Genomic DNA, 24088 nt, shown 5'->3' with positions numbered 1-24088 from the left:
GTTATGAGATGAATCATGGTTCACAGTGGCCAAATACTCATAGAAAACTCACACATTTGTACAGATAATGCAAGGTCAAATACAGCTGCCCTTTTGAGACAAGCAATCACAGAGTGCTATATCCTAACTCTTTGTTTTTAAACTTCACATTGAGATCTCAATCCACTATCCTATCACCTGTTCTTGTGTGATGTGGTCCAGAGCCAGGCTCCCTGATATGGACATAGACAATGGAGGTGACTCCAGAGATCACACTAATCCCTTAGATTTATATCTTACTTCAGAGCCTGGGAAGTTCTCATGCCCTTGTTATTGTTCCTGTGACCTTGGGATCAGCTTACCTGAAGACCTGATCAATTTTCACATGAGACTTTGTCCCAGCATGACTTTCTTCTAATACTTTTTTATTACCCCTCTCAAAACAAAACAAAAATATGTTTTATTTTTAGTTGTATCAACCAAGCCCTATTCCAACACTTCTCAATTATTCTTAAGGAGAATAATTGCTACTAAGACCACTTCTCCGTCATCTGAAAATCCTCCACTTGACAGCTTGTTTCTCCCCGCCCCTCCTTCCCTCTCTCCATCCCATGGTGTGTGTGTGTGTGTGTGCATGTGCGTGTGTGTATGTAACTTTTCTCATATTTGAGACACAACCCTCTCTTTGCTCTGCATTTCACTAGAAGTTCCATTTCTTTCTCTATTGATTGTGACTCCTGGAGTAATGTAACTAAATTGTAATTTTCCTTTGCAGGCTGGGTGTTCCTGAAACATGGGAGTGAGTTATGTGTGTTCAAGTGCTACATCTTCGGAATCTTGTTAAGCTTTGCTACCTTCTAGCCCCACTGATGGAATATTTAATCTCTGAAATGAGTTGCCTGGTATGATATACAGTGTGGGGAAGCCCTGTACTGTGGATCTTACTGGCAATTGAGGATCAAAACACTGCCATTTGTCAGTACCACTATGACAGTTTTGAATAATCTTCTCTTTTTTATTTATTTTTCTTCACTTATTCTGAAGATTAAAGGTATATTGAATGAACAGTTTTATTGGAAAGATATCATCTCTAAAGAACACTACATTTTCATTTAAAAGTGATGAGGGTTGTTTGCATGTGTGTGTATGTAGGTGTACATGTGTGTACACATGATTTTGTGTTTGTGTATGTACATGTAGAGCTATTAGGATAACCTCAAGAGTTGTTCCTCCGGAACTATCTATATTCTTTTGTTTTGAGACTGGGGAATAGGGCTTGAGAAGTAGGGTAGACTGACTGGTTGTAAGATCCTGGGAATCCATCTTTGTCTTCTTCAGCAAGCAGAGATTATAGGCATGTGACAGAATGGCTCACATTTTAATGTGGGTTCTGGGAATTGCACTCAGGGCCTCCTGCTTTCACACCAAACACTTTCCCAGTTGAGTTATCTCTCCCGATTTCAAAATGTCATATTAGAAATGGCAAAAATGTCTCTTTATGGACAGGGGTGTGATAAGAATCTTTTAATGTGTCTTCTTTATTCTAATTCTTAGACATATTCTTTCTAATTGCACCCAGTAACTTGAGGCATACTGATGGGAGCAGATACCCACAGATATCCAGTTTCTATTAGCACCCCAAATTTTATTTGAACACCAAGATGTTGGGGCCGTACATATTGGTCAAAATCTTCAAGACCTCTTTATGGCTTAATTGACTTATCAATCATTTGTCTTGAGAATAAACCTCATAGGGTCTGAAGATAATTAGACCTGGGGAAATAATCAATAATGCTTAGCTTTATATGAAAACACCCACCTGTCTTTGGAGAAGATTTATATCTGTTCCTAGAATATGCAGATTTATGTATATTTGCTTCATCACATTTGTATTCAATAAGAATTTAAAACACTTCATAGTAAGTATGACTGGAGGAGAAACCACAGAAAAAAAGACCTCTAAAATGAAAAACCTTTTAAAACAGCTTTCTAAATGCTTCCCAGGATGTGTGTGTGCATGCAAATGTCATAATCTATCAAAGCAAATTCATACTGTTCGGCTAGTAATTAAAGGTCTTCATTAAGAAGTGTGCCCTCCCTCCCCACCCCCACCTGACATCAGCAATAAAAATTCACTGGGGGGCACCCGAAGGTTCTATAGGAAAATCAATAACTTGCCATTTTATAATTAAAAGAGAAAATAAATGTTAGGGGAAAGTCCACTAAATTAGGAAAATTACCTTTAGGAGAGATTGAAAATATTGATTTTAATTTACAAAATCTGTGAACTTTCCATGCCCCATTTTGAGAGACAATTGGAGGCTGGGTGGTTCTTTCTGCATAAGCTCAAGAAAAATCAATAATTATGCTAGGGGAGTGTCATGAAATCTGTCAAGAGCAGGTCTTAGACTGAGAAATGACTAATGAGTCTGGCTCTCCACCTCGGACATACATAGGGATGGCCTATGGAATATCCAGAGAAAGCCAGCGGCAGAGTGCTCCTTCCCCTCAGATATGAGGCACCCTCCACACTGCAAGAGAAAGCCAGTCTATTTTCACAGATAGAGAAGTTTAGAATGCTTTGTAAATTCCTAGTCATGGGGGTGTAGCTGGAAGGCACAGGTCACCATGCTCAGACTTCACACTTGTGTTGGTCATCATACCCGGATCTCACACTCGTGTGGTACTTTGCCAACTGAGCTCATGCAATTGCCCTCCTTTTATGTTGTGTTTTTTAAAAACAAGGTTTCAATGTGTAACCCATTCTGGCTTCAGCCTCTCAAGAGCATGTGCTTCCATGCCAGGATTCTTGCTTTAAAAAATAAACAAACTTTCTCAGGATAAAAAAAAAATCTCCTTTCTAGACAAAGAAACCCTTTCTAGAAAAACCAAATAAATAAATAAATAAATAAATAAATAAATAAATCTCATAGATATCATTGGTTGTTTAGGTTTCTTCTCAGTTGTCCTCACACAACCAATTAATATATCCGACTGTGTGTAGGGATGCTAGAACAACCCAGTATGATCAGGTGGCTTTTGTTTTGGACTTAGAACAGTGGACTGAATGACATGGAGATACATTAATAAAGAATTAATATTTACAAAATAATGAACTAACAAAGAACTAAGCCCCTGGGATTGATCAGAATCTAACTACTTTGTTGAAACCATACAAGAAGCATATACCCTTTGTACAGCTTTGTGTTATAATTTGCAAAACTTTCACAAGGTTTTCATAGACCTGTGCATAGAAAATGCTTAGAAGAGTGCCAGCCCACAGAAAATACTGAAATCACGTTACCCTTCCAAACTTACTCCCCAAGGCCAGTCGGTAGACATGGCACACACCCGGTAGACATGCTGAGGGTGCACAGACAAGCTCTCTTCCAAGTTATCAAAACAATCTGAGGCTGACAGTGTGCTCAAAGCTCATCAGGATCAGCTGATATGCTGGACAACCACATGACACAGGGTTAAATATTAACTTGCTCATTTTTATTTAACAAACATTTCTATGGTCCTGAATAAGCAACCAAGGTTTCATATAGCCCTTCTATATATTCTAATGGACTCCTATGCACTCGATGCTACCATAATTCTTATTTGAGAGATGAAGAAATTGAAGCGTAGAGAGGTTCAATGACTTGTCCAGAGTCACACATATGGCAAAAATTTGGGCTGTCTGGTTCATCTTCCATGTTCTTTACTCTCCTGTGTGTCATCTTAGGAGGTGCACAGTATAATTGTTAAGAAGCCTTAGAGCCACGTGTGCCCTCCCCTATCACAGTAAACAAAGCTGCTGCATAGTGGTGCAGTCCCTAGACTTAATTTATATCTTGCACAGGAAGAGGAATCACAAGCACTGTAGAGTTAAAATACAAATTTTATCTACTGTAAGATCCCTCCCCTGCTTTATCCTACGTTTCATTTTTAGTTTGGTTAGTGTGTTAGAGTAGCTACTCTCTTCCTTTCTCATCCTCCAGGAGTGATAGTCTCAGAAAAAGGACAGGAGTTGGGCAACCGAAAAAAATGAACTCAGATTTACCATCACCAGTAAGCAAGTGGCTCAGATCAACTGTTCACTAACTGTAAATGCTTCAAAAGAAGCATGCCATAGGAAGGTTCCTTTCTCATACCCATGAGGTACTAGGCCTTCAAGACAGCACTGATGATAAGGCCTCAGGATCAGTGGTAGGCTATCAAAGCAAGGGCTCTTAGCTGTGGATGCTTTTAGCTCCCTCCCCTGATTTGCTCACTGAGTTGTCTGAGTAGGTATTATTTCCCTACTAAGGGGTAGTTGATACTCAGACAGGGAAGAGGGGAGGAGAGAGACATATGCATAAAACAAAGTAGTGAAGAATAGACTTGATAAGCCAAATCAATACATGGAGAAAGACCTATGTTATTTTTTCCTCCTAACATTTACATAAGCTCTATGTTGGAAATTCACACTTTACACATTGCTGAAGTGATGGACTCAAGCCTCTGCTTTATTAGGAAAGAAAAGCAGCTACAATGGAAAAGTGTAATTAACGGGTGCATGGGTAGGCACTGCATTAAATGGGTCTCAGCCACCACTCATCTGCCAATGTACATAGCCCCAGTGCTTTCCTAGGGCAAATCTATGTGAAATGTCACAAGAAATAGAGCCCCATGCTTACTTCACAAGGTCACTGGTGACTCTCCTTCAGTTACTGAAGAGTATAAAATGCTCTTGGTTTTGTCCAAAGAAATCACTGGGACTGCATTAGGGTTCAATTCCTGCTTTGGCTTGAGCTGCAAAATTCATGATTGGAGGACAGGCAAAGCACATTTAGAAAAGACCAAGCAACACTTTGGCGTGCAAAGCAAAGTTCCTTACCTGCATAGAAGTCGGGGCTGTAGACCGCGCCCACAACTGGATTTAATTTCCAGCCTTAAAATAAGCACAGAAGGGTTATATCACATTTGAGTCAGGAACTTCTATCCCTTCAGGGAACCACAGTAAAAACAGACTGAGATGTTGTGCTAGTTTGTGTTTGGAAATTTCAAGGCTATGGAAGTTGAACATGCACAACATGAACTTGCAGACTTGGGACTCTATGGTTTTGGTTTTCTGCTAGTAGGGGAGGTGGGGGGTAGGGGGGAAATGGAATGAAGAACCATTGACCGGCTACAGGTGAACCTTGTGAAAAAGATAGGATTTATTTTCAACCATATCAGTAAATCCACTACCATAATTTCAGTTTTTGTCTTATTTCATATAACATTGTTGGATAATCCATTATATGTTGCCTATGTTAAAATCATAGATATTAAAAGCTTGCATAAACAGAGCTCTTTGAGGGAGCGTACTCTGATGATTAGTGTTCCTGATTAGGACATCTAGACAGTAGAGAATTCCAATTCTCTTCTGTGTGCTTTGTGAGTAAGAGGCAATGTTAGTTTATCCCCTAGAGATCTGGCATGAAATACATTTTAGTGCATCCAAGAAGCATAAAAATCTTAAGCAGTGCTAAATACCAAAGGTAACTTTCAAATCACCTCTCTATGGTATTAATAGTATTCTCTAATTTTCTAAATGTTATTGATAGAAAGATGCCTTAAATATGAACTCTGGCTTCTTAGAAATGTTCAATCAAGAAGAAAGCACACAAAACAACCATAAACTAAAAAGCACATTACAGACCTGTTGGATTTTTTATCTTTCCTTTCCTTTCCTTTTCTTTCCTTTTCCATCTTTCTTTTTGTTGGGGGGGAGAGAACCTTGAGGTACTTCATAACAAATGAAATAATGTATATGCCTTAGAGAATGTGATTGGCTCTGATATTCCCAGTAATTCTCTGTGGAAATTTCAGAAGTACATATATTAATAGTGTTTGAGATAGAGTCTTACATACCCTAGGAATCTTATGTAGCTTGGGCTGGACTTCAGCTTGTTACGTAACTTAGGGTGGCTTTGAGCTTTTGATTTTCCTGCTTCCTACTCTGGAATACTGAGATTATAAGTTTGGGACACCATACCCAGTTTAGATTTAATGATGCATGTATGACAGGTATAACATTTTTCTAAGTGAGTTCCATCCTGTGGTCCCATGTTTCTCAGAACAAGGGCTGAATACCAAGCATTTTTCAATAAATGGGCCTGAGAAACAGAAATGGCTTGTATCTAAATGCTGCTATGGTTTGGATGAGACATGTCCCATGTGTACTTCTGTGCTTGTCTGTATGTTTGGCCTCTAGCAGGTGGTTCTGTTTTAAGGTTGAATAGCATTTGGGAAGTTGGGCCAAGCTGTAGGCTGGGGAATGCTTGGCCTTGGATCTTGAGGTATTTCATGTTGAAGAGGTTGACAACATGAAAGCCTGATTAAGTTATCTTCAATTAAGCCCTCAATGACTGTACTATATCCCGTATTACCTCTGACCTTTTCTTCTAAAAAAGGCTAGCCACTCTCAGACAGGAAGCTTGAGTATCTTTGGATCTTGTGCTTGAACTAGATGCTACCTTCACCTAGATGCCCTGAAGCTTGATTCTCTTCTGGTCTTCCCCTTCTAACAATCGAGTCACTTAAAATGATGCCCAATAGGTGCTACCTTATCTTCATATCTCATGAAATCCATTAAAAAGTACTTCATTAAATTTGGGAGAGTGGCTTCCTTCTTTACAATTTGTTTCTTGCCAGACAAGAGTCATAGCACAGCAACATAAAGCAGTAACAATAACTAAATATTACCCCATGTGGCTGGAGAGATAGCTTAGTGTACCACTCAGGCAAAGTAATGACACTCTGTTCCCAGCAGCCATGTTAGGTAGATCACAAACACCTAGAAGTCCAGCCCCAGAGGGATCTGGCATCCTCTTCTGCCCTCTGTAAGCATCTACACTTGCATGCACTTAATCTACACACCCACACTTGCATGGACCCACTCACATGCACACATACACCCAACTGAAAATCAATATCTTTAAATAGTGGAAAATAAAAGACTACATTTATTCTCCATTTCTCCCCTCCATTCTATTCACCATGGTCACGAGCTATGTAAGAAAGTAAGCACCTGCTCCAACCCCATACTCTAAACTCTAAACTCTGTATCTTACTTCTGGACTCAGGATAAGCACAGACTCTTTGCCTTGGGCTAAATGACCACATAGTCTAACCAAGGTCCATTCACTTTGTATCACTGTCCCCATCTCTCTAAGATACAGGGTATTGATCTTTTTAATCTGAAAACCACCAAGGCTAACTGAACATCCAGAGATTTCCTGGTCTTGCTTGGAGAACTCTTTCCAACTCTCTCAAGGGTTCAGGTATTGTCTGGGTCTCCAGTTTCTTTCTAAAACATGATACTCAAGGTCATTCTCCTGCCTTGTCTTATAGACACTCATTAATCCATTTTCCAGTTATATGTCAGCATAGCTGCTAACAGTATCTAAATCTATGTTCTCTTTTCTTTCCTTTCCTCTTCTTCCCCTCCCTTCATTTCTTTCCTTTCTTATCTGTTTTCTTTCTCATTCTCCCACATGGAAATTGAAAGTAAATTGAGTCAACACTGCCAAGCACAGTCCCAGGTGTTTAATGCACTTGTCACATACTCAATATTCCATACACATGGACTTGGTCTTATTCTAAAGGAATCAAACGGTACAAAGAGCTTTTCCTATGGTGTTTTAAATGGTCTCATTTCCCTCTGGCTATGATTTGGTGTCCTGCCCTCCAGAAGCCAAAGGTTCTACCTGCAATGAAGGACTGCCATCTTCCAGGAAAGGCAATGAGAATTGCCCTTTAAGTCACCTCAGAGCAGAATTGCTTAGACTCACAGACTTCAAGAAGACTTATGTAAATGTATGCAAATCACACACAAATGGACTTATCCTTTCTGTGGCTCCTTCTTGTACCTGGAAGAGACCCCTGGGATAACCTTGCTGGAAGTACAAGCCTACACTGTCAGGAAGATGGACAAAATGATCCCAGTTTTAATTTTTGAGACAGTTTATGTATGTCCCCAGGCTTCCCAAACTCTGAGATTTTCATCAGGGACATTAAGCCGAACAATGAGGCTTACAAAAAAGAGAAAAGCAGATAAAGCCTACCACTCCCAGCCTCCCAGGGCTTCATCCAACAAGGCAATGGAGCAAAGCCCAGGCAGGATCCTGGAGCTCTACCCTCTGAGCTCACGCTTCCAAGAGCTGCATCAAATCAGAATCCCCAGCTCCCTGAAATGTAGCTTGTCCAGGCTTATGCACTAGCCTGCTTCAGAAAAATGCTGGACAAGATCCCTGGTGTATAAGCCTTGCTCTACTGGATATAATAAAACTTTAGAAAATGACTTGCATATATTCTAAACAGAGACCTCATAGATCAAATGGAGCAGGAGGCAACATACAAAATGACAAAGCAGTTATTCATACATCAGGCACATGTGTTGTGTTCTTGTATATTTTGAGTCAATATGCATTTGTTTTTGTTAAAAACATGCATTCATAGCCAACATATAGACTTCACCTAAAGTTTCTTGTGAAACATTGGAAGAAATGGCAAATTTATGTTAGGAATCCTTTCAGATAGCTTTATTACAGGTGACCCTGGGTAACTGCTCAGACAAGAACAGCCAGTCAAAACTCCCAACTGTGGCCCTCTGTCATCAAACTGTACTATTCTGTATACTCAGAAACCTCTTGTTTCACAGAGTAAACACTTAGAAGATAAACATTTTAGACTGACTTTCAGCCAGGCCTGTTATTCTAGATGTTTGGGGGAGCCTGAAGCAAGAAAAATCTCAAGTTCAAAGCCTACTATGATTATAGCCAACAATGAGTTCAAGGGCAGGGCGAGCAACTTAAACCTTATACCTTGTTTCCAAATGAGAAGTCATAATGAAGTTGAAAAGGGAGTTCAGTGGTAGAGATAGATTATAAACAAAAGGAAGTTTGAAGATCTGGGCTATGAAATGCAGCATGGCATGGCTGTGGTGCTCATGGTCCCACACAAGAACAAGCCTCTAAATACTCAACTCAAACCAGGAAGGACTTCACGGGAGCTCACAGAAGGAAGCTGGAGGAGTCAGGGTCTTCACTGTTGAAGCCACTGTCACATTATTCCAGCTCCAGTGGAAGCTTTACACTCATTCCCATACAAGCAGTGTGGCCTGAAACCAAACCAAACCAAAACAAAAACAAAAAGGCAAGGGAGTGGGACGGATGGTGGGACACTTGGTGGGAGCTTGAGGTGGGGCAAAGCTAAGAGGAAATAAGGCTGTGTGTGACTGGAATGTACTGAATACATGAATGAGACTATCAAACAATAAACAAATAAATAAACAATCAAATATTCCAAACCATGTAAAAACAAGACTGAATTTCTCAGACTCTTTTCTCTTTTGTTTTCCTTGCTTGGCAGCTCACTTAATATCTGAATCTTTGCTCCTACAACCTGACCAGAAAAATGAATGAGATCATCACTTGAAACTGAATAGTTTTGCTCCCCAAGCAGACAATAAAACCAAGGACACTGATTCTATCTTGTACCATAGCAGAACTTTATTTCCTTGAAGATCCCAGTTACCTAGGGTGTTGGTCGTCCAATGTATGTCCATCTCCCATTGCACAGAACCATGTAGGGAGAATTTGAAAAGCTTGGATACATACCAGCAATGACTAGCAGAGCTCATACAAGAAGCAAAGACTTCCTATCTCTATGATTATGCATTTTTGCCCAATTGCAGCCTTGTAAAAATTTCTAAGGAGACATAAATCCCATCTAACAGCCATGCTTTGCCAACTTTTAGAAAATCCCTCCAAATCCAGTTCTCAATTTGTTATCCAATGTATAAAGCCCACTTCTTCCACCCTCTCCCTATCTATCCACAGACATGTTTTTAGAAAATATAGGAGAGAGAGAGAGTGAGAGAGAGCAAGTGTGAGAGAGAGAGAGAGAGAGAGAGAGAGAGAGAGAGAGAGAGAGAGAGAGAGAGAGAGAGAGAGAGAGAGAGAGAGAGAGAGACTGAGATTAATTTCCTATTTTGAGGAGTTTTCTGACAGGTGGAATTAGCAAAATTTCTGCATCTCCTTCTACTGTCTTTTATAATATATGTATAGTAGAACTACTTCTCGTATCCCCCACACTGATCTCAGCCACAATCTTCTGCAGCTGATCCCCCTCCACACTCTCCTATGTCACCTTCTCATTGCATTAGTACCAGTCTTAGGCAACATGAAGAGCCCAAAACTGTTGAAATGTCAGTTGCATGAATAACTGAAGGAACTCAGGAACCTGACATTGGCAACTAATTTTTTTATTATAAAACTTGAAGATTGGCTTAAATGTTTGACAACTTATAACTTTGGAAAAGGTATCATTTCTATGGTTTATAAGTCATACAACTAAGGAGAGAATCTCAAAATGATTACTTTCTTATCCCAGTATGTCTTCATAGGTATTGACATTTTATTCTCTATGATGCTTTGAATATGAAATGATCCCAAGAGGCTTAGTTTTCAAGGGCCTGCTCTTAGATGACAAGGCTAGGGAGTGATTAGATCAGATGAAGTTAAGGTATTAACCTCCTGATAGATTCATTACATGATGACATTTGAGGAAGGGATTGAAAATGCAGCCTCTTTCAAAGTTAGCCTCAGGGAGTATGCCTGTGAAGGTTCCTCATGGTCCTTGGGTCCAGTCTACATTTCAGCTTCCTGTTTGACAAAAGGGGAAAGGTCTCTGCTTCACACCCAACCATACTGGTGTCCCAATGCTCTCTCTCACCACAGAACCGTGGGACTCATGGCCAGCAGCATATGTAGCAGAGGATGGCCTAGTCGGTCATCAATGGGAGGAGAGGACCTTGGTCCTGTGCAGGTTCTATGCCCCATAGGGGAATGCTGGGGCCACGATTCCAGAAAGAGTGGGTTGGTGAGCAGGGGGAGGGGAGGAGGAACAGGTTTTTTTGTTTTGTTTTGTATTGTTTGTTTTCCTGCAGGAAAAGGAGATCTCATTTGAAATGTAAATAAAGAAAAAATCTATTTTTATATTAAAAAGTAAAAGAGAAAGTATTAAAAAATTATCAGTTAAAACAAACCTTTTCTCTTTATGCCAAGCATTTGCATCACAATGATGCAAAGTTTTTCTACCAAGATCTCTTAAAAAACCCATACCCTCCTAAAGATTTTAGGGGTCTTTATTTTCTCAAATTGTATTCAATTATAATTTGAAAAAAAGTTCTGGGTATAATGGCAGTACTTGGGGAAGAAGAGGCTCCACTCTCTACTCATGTGACCTCTTTTTAAAATACAGATGATGGTGCTGTCCTTCCAGGCCTGCAGTTGGGGGCACAGTCTTTGAAAGGGCTCACATAATACATAACACACAGTGTTACAGAAATGCCAGGTATTTTCAGTGGGTTTTGACTTGTGCTTAAAATTCCTATATGAGTCAGTTTTTTTTCCTTGGATGTGAAATTAATCAATAACTCTTCCTTTAAAATAAATACATATATACATTACATGGCTTATAGAATAACATTTGACTTCTTTGTTTTACATTTGTATGTATATTTGTATTATAGTGTGCATGTGAATATGTATATATGTTTGCATGTATGGATATCTATGTGTACTTGCATGAATATGGACATGTGTGTATGCATGTATGTATTATAGTGTACCTGTGAATAGGAGAGTGTGTGCTTGCATGTTTTTGGACATGTATGTGTGCATGTGTGAACCCAGGGCAATGTCACCATGTTTATGCTTTCTTTTATCCCTCTCCACCTTACTTAATAAGGAAGAGGAACCAATCCAGCTGTTCCAAGATTTCCCCCATCTTCCCATATCTCAGATGTAGAAATTGCATGCAAACAGCCATATCCACTTGCCTGAGTGCTGGGAATCTGCACCTGGCCCTCATCCTAAGTATGCTACCCATTGAACCATCCTCCCAGACTCCTGTATGTCTGTTCATTTGTCTTTTCACTCAACACATTTTCACACCTTCTCATGGCGTGCAAGCATACTTAAAATTGTACAGCACACATCCACACACATCCACCCTTGCTATGCCATGAATTTTTGAATACACAATATTTTGGGTGGATGCCAGGGTGAATACCTGCCACTTGCAGAGTTATAAATTTTACCTAAATAGAAAATCCCCATAAATATATAATTTCAGAGATGTTGGGGGCTCGAAGAAACTATTTATACAGTTCAAGGGCATGCCCTCAGTTGCTGAGGCTGGGGAAACTGGACAGCAGAATAAATTATTCTTCTATCCTTTCCATGTTACATTAACGGTATATATCTATTTAATAGCCTTGCTTTTGAAGGTAAGAACACTGATATCACCAAATTTGTTGCCACCAGCAGAAAAGATGAAAGAAAAAAACTATAAAATGCTAATGTGGTATAGTACAAAAATAGAAACCAAAATAATGAAATACCAGTGAACACTGAAGATCTGAATCAATCTGTGTAATGTTATATAGCCATGAGAAGGACTTAGCTCTGTCTGTATGGATCAGCACCTAAAGAAGTCCAATTGACTCATAAGAGCTGATTAAAAGCTATGTGTGCCATAATGGTATTTATGTTAGGAATATATAGATCATACTGTGAACACTGTGTACACAGAGCTATGTGTCTATGTATGTTTATGCCTGAAAATGCAAAATGAACTATAAGCAATAGTCTGGAACAGTAGCTTCTCCTAAAAGGAGGAGAAGAGCCAGGCTGGCAAGAGTGCTTGACAAAACATTTTTCACTTTGTTTCCTCCCTGGTTATTTTCTGCCTTAAAATAAGTCTATGTTTCATGTATAATTAAAACTTTAAAAATAGAAATTTCATACATTTTCCTGTTGTGTGTAATAAAAGTACATTATTTTAAAACTATAAACCAAAGATAAATATCTTTTGGTCTTGATATTCAACACAGCATAATGGCTTTCATAGGATTGCTGACATAAGCTGAAATCACAGTGTACACGGGTTCATCATTCAGCTTCGTTTTCCTCACTGTAATCCTACAGTTACTTTTGTACTGCTTGTTTGAATAGATGTAATTATTCTAACGTCTCCTTACACTTTAACTTGCTGGATCACTTCTATTTATGTATGTGTTGAATATGCATGCATATGTGTGTGTGTATGTGTATGCATACATGTCCACATGTTGAGGGGCCTGCACAGAACTTTGAGTGTCCTGGTTTATGGCTCCATGGATACAGTTAAGCTAACAGCCATACAGCTGGAGTGATCCTTCTGCCACCACCCTGCATGGAGTAGTCACACCTGGCTTGTTTGTGTGTGCTTGAATCTGGACTCAGCTCTGTTGTCTACTGTGTCATCTTTCTTGCTAATTAACATAAAAGTAGAACTCTCCCTTCCTATTTCTTAATAAATCTTTATATTGAAAAGAAGTGGATCAAACTATGAGAACAAATTTAATAACTCTTCATATGAATGATGATGGTGGGACTCGAACCCAAAGTTCAGCAAGTATCCTTCAGCTGAGCTCCATCAACAGCTGCATATCAGTGCTTTTGTAATGATAAATCCTAGGAAAGATTTGTGGTCACCACAGGAATTCTATATTCTACAGGAGTCTGCAGTACACATCCATGGATTCACCTGGCCCCATGGCCCTCAGAGACACCGGCATCAGAGAGAATAACCCACTCATACAGCCAGTTTTCCATGAGGCTCAGCTGTCAGCTTCCCCAAGAATAATTTAAGTCAGAACCAAATTCTGTAACCACTCTTCCATGAGTGACAAATTAAGGATATATGGATTAAAAAATAACCAACAAAACTTTTACTCTATCCTTAATTTGCTAGCATTATAAGAAGTTAAATGATGCAAGTTTTGATTGGTGTTAGTCCTGGGGGAGGGAGGGAACTCTAAAGAGATGGGATGGCTGAATTTGAAACCTATATTTGCTTTGCTGTGAAAATCATCTCTGAGGTAGTTCACTGTAGCCGGTCAGCAATGAAAGAGTAGCCATGGAGGGCCAATGTGGCATATGGCACACATGAACTCACAGCAGCTGTGCTTACTAGCCCAAGCCCTGCACAGTTTTTTTTTTTTTAAAAAAAAAAAAAAAAAAAAAAAGAAGAATTCCAGGGTAGATTGGTGGGAGGCTCCTCAGGCCCTACCCCTGGCAGAGCTGTTGGCAATCAGTGGCTACTGGGTTTAGGGGAGTCAAGGTCACCTTTCTCTAAGAATTTGACCACCAATGGCTTCTTCAAGACCACAGTGGATCGTTCCATGCAGTACTAACTGGAATCAGTAGCTTAAAACAAACAAACAAATAAATAAAGACATGAATTTGGTGGACGATATAATGGAGACTCCTTAGGAGAATTGGAAGGGAGACTTAGGAATGCATATGAAAAAGAGAAAATTTATGCATGTATAAAATTTTCAAAGAAGAAAACAGACAAGAAACAGATTCCCTCATTAAAGAATGTTGCTCAACAGGCAGAGAAGCCTTGTGAAAAGGAGGTATGTACTTACCATTGGTGTAGGGGTTGACAGTCTTCTTATTTGTCATCACACGTGCTGTCGCATTATTAACCTATACACATAGAAAACTCAAGTGAGTTTGGACATCGAGGCCAGCACATGATCCAATTAGTTGCATGCAGTATGACTGTCATTACTCATTGAAATCAAACAACACCACCAAAAAATAAATCCAAAAAAAAAAAAACTAAAATGCATTTTAATTTCCAAATGGCAATAGATGCATAACCCCCAAATCATACATTTTTATAATTACATTTACTTCATAACCAATTTAACTTATGAATCATTTCAATAAAGCAATGTCATCTCATTTAAAAGTTTAATAAAGAGACAGTAAAAGCAAATTAAAAGATACTGCATAATTGAAGATTTAAAAGCATGCGTGTGCTCCATGGTGACACAGAAACAAGAAATAGGTTTTTAAACAAACAAAAAAAAGAGTTAATATGGAAGGGCCATGCAGTGGAGAAGAGGGAGGAGACAAAGTACAGGGGACATAAATGTCAAGGAAAGGGACAGACAAGTTTAAGCCGTATGCAACACTTCGGGAGAGGGAACCATTGGGAAGCAACATCTAGCATTCAACACTTGGAACAAGAGCCTTTTACATTGCAAGAATTAACGAATCATTCAAGCTTTAAAGTCACAGCTAACAAAAGGGTAAAGGAGAGGGTGCATTGTATAACACAATATGGAGTTAAGGGTCTGAGTAAGATGTGCACTGCTCGTAACTCAGTCCAGTCAGAGCCTCCCAGGCTAGCTTAGAACGTACACTCAATTACAGGCGTACCAAAGACCCAAAAAAATGGAGCATCAAGAAAACTTAATACAACAAGTCAAAAAAATTCACGTGGTAGAGAGATATGTATAGAGATATATCAGCACTAAATACGTGAAGCGGCAGATGGACTCATCACTTACCATTCACCACCATCGCCAGCATGGGTTTGTATACAGTTACCATGGTTACTGAGAGTTTGGTGAGGGGCCTAAGCGTTACCGTCGAGGGGGGAAATAAAAAGGCAAAATATGCGACATCTTACTCCAAAGACTAAAGCATTTTTAACTGGTAATTTTTTTGTTTGTTTTTAAATTTTAACAGATATGACCCTCTGATTGCGTTGAAGAGGAACCCAGTGGTATAAAGGGCAGGCGCTGGATGTCAGAATGTGGGGTTTGTGTTACCAATCAACAGGGGCCATGTACTGAGAAATGGGAAATGCTGATTGCTTATTCAATATCTAATCGGAAAGAACCAAATCCCTGCATGCAGGAGGGAGAAGGAGAACAAGAATTCAAGCTGGCTTTTGTTTTCAACATTAATGACAAGTGCCTCTCGTTTCTTTCTTTCTTTTTTTTTTTTCTTTTCTGTTTTAGTATTTTTGAATGTTATTGTCTTTGAAATTTGGTCTAATTTGCAAACCACTGTGGATCCCTCTTCAACCCTAAAGTGGACTGAAAAAGAAACAAAACAAAACAAAGCTTTCTATATTTGGTTTGGTTTGAATACTGTGTCCTCTTTGGCACCCGTTGTTCATAAAACATTGAAAATAACTAAAACAAACAGAACCTTTCATATTAACCTTCCTCTCATCTCACTTTTGCCACCTATTCTCAAGCAGTCCTATAAAGAATAATGTAAAGTAAAATTTAACGAAAATAGTAAGGCCAGTTTTCCTTTTTATATATAAATATATATATATATAAATATATAAATATATATAAACAATGAGAAGGGATTAGGGTCACACACGAGACACCAATGATGCACCTGGAAGGACAAATGAGCGTGAAGCAGACATTTATAAAAAAAAAAAAAAAGGAGGAAAAGGAAAATATTTTGGACATGCACCTCGATTTTACGGCCCTCTACCACGGTACCGTGCAATTTCTCCCTCGCCCTGTCCGCATCCGCACTATTTTCGAAAGTTACGAAACCAAATCCCTGCATGCAGGAGGGAGAAGGAGAACAACATGCATATTATTATTTCAGTCAATGACCACTTGGTAAAGTTCTCTGGCTTTCATTGCTATTTCTTGTCCTGGCTTCGGTTCTGTAACATGCAAATTAGAAAATTATAAGAACACTAAGATGTGCAGTCATTAAGCACCAAATGTGAACGAGGTTTTTTTCCTGTCACCCGTTAACTGGAACCCCTAAAGAATTCAAAGATGGATGTGAAAATGAAAACCAAACCGACAAACAAAAAATACCTTTCTAAACATCACTACAGAAGAAAAGAAACCAACCAAAAGGAAAATGAAATCAAAATAAGTGTACAGAGTCTCCACAGAGAAGAAACTAAAGAACGAGGAAAAAGAAAGGGAACCAGGTCTTGACATGCAAATTAAAAAATAAAACAGAATAAAAGGTGTGCACAGAATCCAACAGTGAATGCTCAAGTCCTGTCACATTGCCTACGGAGTCATGCTGCGTGGATTTGAAAACGTTCTTCTTCATGCAATTTTAGGGTTATTCAAGTCTGTCAACTGGACAGCCTTTGCTTCTCAAAAATAAAGGAACAAGCCTAAAAAAAAGGAAAGACCTCTTTTTTATATAATAAATCTCGATCTTGTGGTTCTAATAAACAAAAACATAAATCACATGAAATGAACACAAATAAATTTTCGTTGGTTAACAATATAGATAAGCAAGTTCCATTCTATGTCTGCACTTTGCCCTTGCCTCCCCCACCCCCCAAATAATAAAAGACATTGGAATTTGACCTTTTAAATTAGTTTATTACCCAAAAAAACAATCTGATATGGTACTAGGCTAGAAGTCATCTGCAAAATCAACAGGTAGAAAACATTTCCCAGATGGGGTGAATCTGTGCAGCAGGTTGACACCGTCTTTGACTAATGAACAGCAAGGACACCCTTTGCTTCACAAGCATAGTTTTTGCTTTTAATATTCCAGTGTCTACCACAAATCCTACTGATCTATCTTTTTTTTTTTTACTGACATGGTTCTTATGATGAGTATAGAAATCTGACATTCTAATAAAATCCTTAAGCTTATTTGTACATTTTGATTAGAAATATATACACCAACCTTTGGAATAATGTGAGTACATTGGGGTAAGTTGGGAGCAATGCTTCACTGCATGGTGATCATCAATTTGCACAGAAGTCTCATGCACAGTGAAGACACTTGCTTCATCCTCATGGAGGACATTCAAATTTACAAAAAATGTGCAATAATCATACATGTAGAGTGCTAATAGGCATCCTATAGTTGGCACCAATCATGACCTCATAACTGAGGGATATTGGGAAAGGGTTTCTGGATACACTAGATAGTAGACACTACAAAGTTGGACTTGTCTGTAGAAGGTTTGAGTTGTACATGTGTTCAGGTGCTGGGAGATGGATATTTGTCAATAGAAGACACAGTAAAAGATCAGATGTAGCTACTTTGACTTGTGTAGTGAATTCACATTGTTTTTTTCCAAAGTGAAGATTCATAAGTAAGACATGCCTGAATGAACCAATTAATATACAGTGACATGTTCCATAAAATCTTTGCACATGTTGACTACCTGATCTGGTTGCTCAAAAATACTTACTAATAGTATTCTAGTTTTGGTGAGAAAGGAACAACTTTTTTTTGATGGCCAAGGACAGAATTTGAGGGGACAGGTTGCTTCATTTGACAACTCTATCCTGGCTAGTTTTTCTCAGATTCAGTTGTGTATCAGGAAGGGATAGAAGCATGTTCACATTTTGATTCTCGAGCCTCATTTTGTATTTGTCACATCAGAAACCCTGAGCAGAGACCAGATAGCCTTTTGCCTCAGAAAACTACTTAGATAATTCCATGGCTGGATTTCCTGATCTTTCTTTCTACTACACACCAACAGAAACAAAGTTGTATGTGTTGAAATGAGTAAAATGTTATATCCCTGCTTTGGAATGTGTCATCAGTGGAGAAGGATGAGTTTATGACTCTAATTTCATGTATTGATGTAGAGGGCACAGTAAAAACCATATGCCCAAGATATTTCAGACATGACCTTTTTCCCCTTTAGGCCTAAGTCTACAAGTATCCAAGCCAGACACTTAGGAATCAGTAAGAGAAATAAGGAATCTGTATTCTCTCTTCAGGCAAGAAAAGACAATCTATAATTCTGACTTCACAGACAGGGGAAAGGGTGTTGTCATTTCTATTGGGCCCAGAATATTGTTGAATGATATCTTGAGGCTTGTGAAGGACAGGTTCAAAGCTAAGCTTGTCCTAGAGATCATCCCCCAAACACCCAGCTTGGAAAATTCCACCTTCCATCCAGGACAGGAATGTTACCACTTCTTTGGGTCAGAAATTGATCAGAAGTTCCACGTGGAAACTGCCATCAGGGCTAGAGATATGCTACCAGACCCTCTCAGTTGTCAGGTATTCTTTCACTAAAGCCCTGGGGCCTGGTATCTGTGAAACTGGGAGCTAAGGTATGTTGGCCTTTCCTGTGTTCAAGATCACATTTCAAAGAAATAGCACCTTGACATTCTTAAAAACATGATTATTTTTGTAAAAACATGATTATTTTTGTCTCTGTCTCGGAATGCGTAAAACACCTTTGGAGGTTGGTGGAGGTGAAATGACATATGGAATAGAACGGTGGAGTGTGTAAGAAGAGCTAATGTCTACTCTATCCATGCAGAGCTGGATACAGCAGTGCAAATACTAGGGAGGCTGGGGCAGGAAAATCACAAGTTCAAGGTCTGTCTAAGTGACTCAGTCTAAAAACAAAAATAAAAGGGACCTTGGGGTGTAGCTTATTGATAGAATGCTCGTCTGGCAAAGTTTGATTGCTAGCATAGCATAATTAATCAAGAATTCCAAGGGAAGAAAAGAAAGGGAATGAAGGACAAAGGAAACAAGAAAAGGCAGAAAGAGGAAATGAAGAAGGAGGGGAGGAGGGAGAGAGGAAGGGAAGGAGGGAAGGAGAGAGGGAGGGAGAGAGAAGTAGAGTTCAGATTGTGGTCAGATGTCCTTCCACTGAGAGACATACCATCGCAGGTTCTACTTTTAGATAAATACTCAGAGATGAGAGAAGAGTGTTTCCTGGAGCAAGGGGTCTGTTCTGACAGACAGGCCAGCTGACCCAAAATGGAGCCCTAGCACATGGCTTGCTATTCTCATTGCCTTTCAGTGAATCATAAATTCTCATTCTTCTGAAGACTCCTCCCTCCTTTAGGATCCTCAAGGGTTTTGGTGGAGGATTTCCTTTGGAGCCCTCACATGGATACCCTGTTTTATATCCTGGAATGAGGAATTCACACATTCTGGTCAAAATGAAAAGTGAAGCCCTTCATTCTCCAATGTAGAAAGCATGCATGAAGAACATGTGCGATGTTGAGAGGGTAATTGAAATCCATTTTCCTGATGACCAAGAACCTCACGTTCACATCTTTCCAATGACTTTTGAATATATAGCCACTTGTCTTTGTGAGATACCATTTTCTTCCTTTCCTTTTCCCCTTTCTTCCTTAGCCTTCATTTACCCCCAACTTGTTCCTCCTCTCAAAAAGTCTCTCTGCCTGCAACCACATGCTCTAAGTCTCATCAACCCCTCGTGTCATGGCAGAGTACAACACATTTAATGGCAGCTGCTCATGACTGCTCTTTTTTAATGGTCAAGAAAAGCTGAGGGCTAGAAGCACATCTTTCTTCATCAAGAATGATTCAACTAAAGAGGAATTGGTCCACACATATGTATACACTAAATCAAAGACCAAATTGCACATTTCTTAGGTATAATAGAGAATAGCTAATTCTGACTTATTCTGGGAAACAATGCATTTCAGAAGCAAAATAACGGTTTTAAATATGTTAAAAAATAACTGAATTGTGTCATTCATTATGCCTGCGCGTAGTCTAGTTCTGATAGGCAAGTCTGTCTGTCATTCCTTTTGAAGGGCTTCCTTTCCTATAGTATCTACATACATGTCAACTATTCAGACTGCATGTTTCTAAAACACTGCAGCTGCTACCTGTGGCTGTGAACCCAAACACATATCCTCTCTCTGCTCTGAGTCATCTGACTCAGGTAGTGTTCTATAGAGAATAAAGGAACAAGAGGAGAGTTTCTGGTCCTTTGGAGCCACTGGTTTTCTTGCCAATAGAGGCAGCGACTGATGGAATGAGTCCCTAACAATGATTTCTTTTCTTAAAGTCTAAGATAGAAATGCTCCTCTAAATAAAGCCCTTTGCTATAAAAGATGCCAAATCTAACAACTATCCATGTGCAAGCTATTGTCCCAGGTAGCATTCCCAGGTAGACAGTCTCAGGGTCATTCCAGGGATGTGGCATCACCCAGTCTGCACACCTGCAAGGCAGAGAGTGAGGGTTCCCTCCCAGAGAGACCAAAGGCTAGATGTTACCTTACCTAAAAGAAGAAAAAGGAAAGAAAAACAAAACAGTTCAACAATACCCAGAAAATGGAAATGCTCTTTTTCCTAAAGCCACCAGAGACAGGCTAATCAAGGAGATGATGGGAAAAGTCCTAAAAACAGCACTGTTGTGTACTTTAAAGATAGCCAACAATGTAGTGGTGTCCCCAAACATCTCTCAGAAAGGAATGGAGTATCTTTCTTCAACAGACAAAAATCTTACTAAACGAAATGCAATTTTAGGAAAAGTTCTAGACAAGCTACAGACAAGAAAGATAAATATAAAAAAATAAAGAAGCTTACATGGCAATGATAAGATAAAGAGCTTCAGAATCGCACAGAGTTAGGACACATTGTCTCCATGGGGTGGATTCCACCAGGAATCTACCAGGCCTGAGCCAGGACTAGCCCTAACTATATCCTTCTCTTGATACATCTTGATCCACAGGCATAAAATACTCGATGGCCTAAAAAAAAAAAGTGGTTTTCTTCCACTCACCCCGGCTAAAAGTTCAGACTGCAAGAATGGAAAACAGCTAAAGCTAACAAAGAAAGAACAGGTCCCTCAATGTGCAGAACTGCAGACTTTTAATGGATCGACTTTCAATTCATCTGGCAGATTACAGAACTATTTGTATGTGGGAAAGCAAGTCCTCTAATTTTGTTTCCTCAATTTGATCAACAGTATCCTACTCAGTCAATGTTAAATCTACTTAGGAAGGATTGGGCAGAGGGTAGATGCTGTAAAGAGTAATAAATTGTAAGGTTCGCATCATACCGTGGTTACTGTGACATGTGGGACACTACCAAACCAGTGGTGCTTGGGGCCTACCTGGATGCCTACTTGTTATGAGTTGCCCATAGAAGGGGCACTATGAAGCCTTAGCAGCATCGTTGTGTCTGATAAAAATGGTCTCAGCACACATATTCAGAGGCTAAGGATGGAAAAAAGACGGGGGTAAGGTTCCTTAAGATCTGATTAACCATAGCTGCCATAGAATCTGAGCTATTCACAGCTAGGCTTCACCTGACTTCTATGACACTCTCTCTATCCTCATCCAACGTCACAGACAATGCTGGGGCTTCTTATGAAATTATTTCCTATGAGGAGTGTTTGCATGAGACTCTCGAGTCTTCTCAGGGTACATAAAGATTAAAAAAGAGAAGGGCGTCTTTTTTATTTTGTTTTTATTAGATATTTTCTTTATTTACATTTCAAATGATATCCAGTTTCTCCTCTGAAAAAAGCCCTATTCCCTCTCCCAACGCCCTGCTCACCAACCCACCCACTCCCACTTATTCCCCTCCACTGAGGCATGGAACCTTCACAGGACCAAGGGCCTAAGAGAGGGGTTCTTATGCCATCTACAGAGACAATGATGAAATATTTGTGGGAAAAGCTATTCTATGTTCAGGTGAAGGGAAAAGAGAGACACCTGTGTTTGAGATTTTGAGAACAAGCTTGGGAGATTTGCTAAGGTGTGGATTGCTGGGACTAGCTTCAGGGTTTCTGATTCAGTAGTCTGGGTGGGGATGGACAGTTTGTATCCTTAATAAGCTCCTGGATGGTGCTGATACTGCAGATTTGGAACCACACTTCTATAGCCATGGATAGAGAGCACACCTTGAATTCGTAGTGTGTTTACATTTCTTGTGTAGGTACTAGAATTTTCTTAGAGCCTTCCATGAACACTTGTTAGCTCTAGAAAAAAAAAACAATTTAAACACTGGTTTCCTAGTATGAAAATTAACTTGAAGTAATAGCACAATACAGAATGAGGATCTGTAACATACTAATAAAAAAAATTGTGTTCAAAAGGTTGGTGTATATGAGAATTTTCTCCTCTGCAACCCAGGAAAAGAACTGCACTTTATTAATACAGAGTAATCATATATTCACCTGCTCATGAGACTATCAACTCACTTTTTAATATAAAGAACATAATTATCATTGAAAAACAAAAAAAATGTAGCAACATCATTATTATTTTACGCATGAGTAATTTTCCTGTGGAAATTTAAGATATGTATTTATATCTCTATATTTGGACCAGAAATTAAAAATCACCCCCTATATATTTTAAATGGAGCCCAATGAATTTCTCAACATTTAGGAAATGGGAGGTGGTCTCTAAAAATGTTCCCACTAAAGTACATTTCTCAGGATGCTGATTTAGGCAGTGCAGTTACTTCCCTTGTCCCTGACAGACATGTCACAACAAGCTAAGACATTTCAAACTGAATCAAGTTGCTTACCTTTGAGCCTCGCTCATTAAAAATTATTTCAACATCTAATATTTTACCAAATTGCTGCAAAGAAACAGAAATATCTCATGAGCAAAGAGAGAAATCAGATAGATAAATTATACAATACACACTAATAATTATTCCTGAAGTCAGAGAACTTTCCCTTAGTTAACAGCAAGCAGTTTTTTCTTCTGTTACTAAGTGACATGCTTAAAGTGAGAAAATACTAGAAATGCTGGTGTACTTGTTATCTTCTGATTATAGCCCTTTCTACTGGGGAAGGGACACTGTCAGAGCCCAGGACAAAATACTAGCCAAGAGGTTAATTCCTCTCTCTCTCTCTCTCTCTCTCTCTCTCTCTCTCTCTCTCTCTCTCTCTCTCTCTCTCTCTCTCTCTCTCTCTCTCTCTGTTTCTTTCTGTGTGTGTGTGTGGTGTGTATGTGTGTGTGTGTGTGTGGTGTGTATGTGTGTGGTGTGTGTGTGGTGTGTGTATGGTGTGTGTGTGTGTGTGTGTTCCCAGGCACTGAGCTGCAGGATTAAAATGGCTAGTCATTATCTATGCAACATTCCCAGCAGCCACTGGGATAAAGACTCCAAGGGATCTAAGATTTGGATAATAAAATGCCCAACTAGAACGTGATCTTGAAGGTTGTAGCTCTGAGCTCACAGAAAAAAACTCAGAGCAAGAAGAGCATGTGAAAAAGGTGCACATGCAAAATGTGTGCCGTACTGCAGATAGCTGCAGAACTAGGATGGGCCTAGGATGATGCCACCATGCCCCCAGAGCCTAGACTCTTTTTTTTTTAATTAGGTATTTTCTTTATTTACATTTCAAATGTTATCCCCTTTCCTATTTTCCCTCCCTCCCAGAAACACCTTATCACATTCTGATTCTATGAGGGTGTTCCTCCACCCACCCACCCACCACTCTCCGCCCTTGATTCCCCTACACTGGGCAATCTGTT

General features: G+C 39.4%; 1 protein-coding gene across 41 annotated transcripts in view; it reads right to left on the bottom strand.

Moving 5' to 3' along the window:
- Nucleotides 1-24088, bottom strand: part of Rbfox1 (RNA binding fox-1 homolog 1) — a 1556838-nt gene that overhangs the window by 97340 nt on the left and 1435410 nt on the right. For 36 of the 41 annotated variants that reach the window (XM_031361868.1, XM_031361950.1, XM_031361938.1 and 33 more), the window contains 4 exons: nt 23133-23186; nt 16338-16430; nt 14474-14534; nt 4844-4897 (listed from right to left, as the gene is read on the bottom strand). In XM_031361868.1, coding sequence (XP_031217728.1) covers nt 4844-4897; nt 14474-14534; nt 16338-16430; nt 23133-23186 — 262 coding nt within the window. The remainder of the gene's footprint in view (nt 1-4843; nt 4898-14473; nt 14535-16337; nt 16431-23132; nt 23187-24088) is intronic. The other 5 variants (XM_031361788.1, XM_031361726.1, XM_031361979.1 and 2 more) reach the window with 1 other exon arrangement.

This window comes from Mastomys coucha, unplaced genomic scaffold, assembly GCF_008632895.1.
Source record: "Mastomys coucha isolate ucsf_1 unplaced genomic scaffold, UCSF_Mcou_1 pScaffold12, whole genome shotgun sequence".
NCBI lineage: Eukaryota > Metazoa > Chordata > Mammalia > Rodentia > Muridae > Mastomys > Mastomys coucha.
This window is presented reverse-complemented; position numbering and strand designations above follow the sequence as displayed.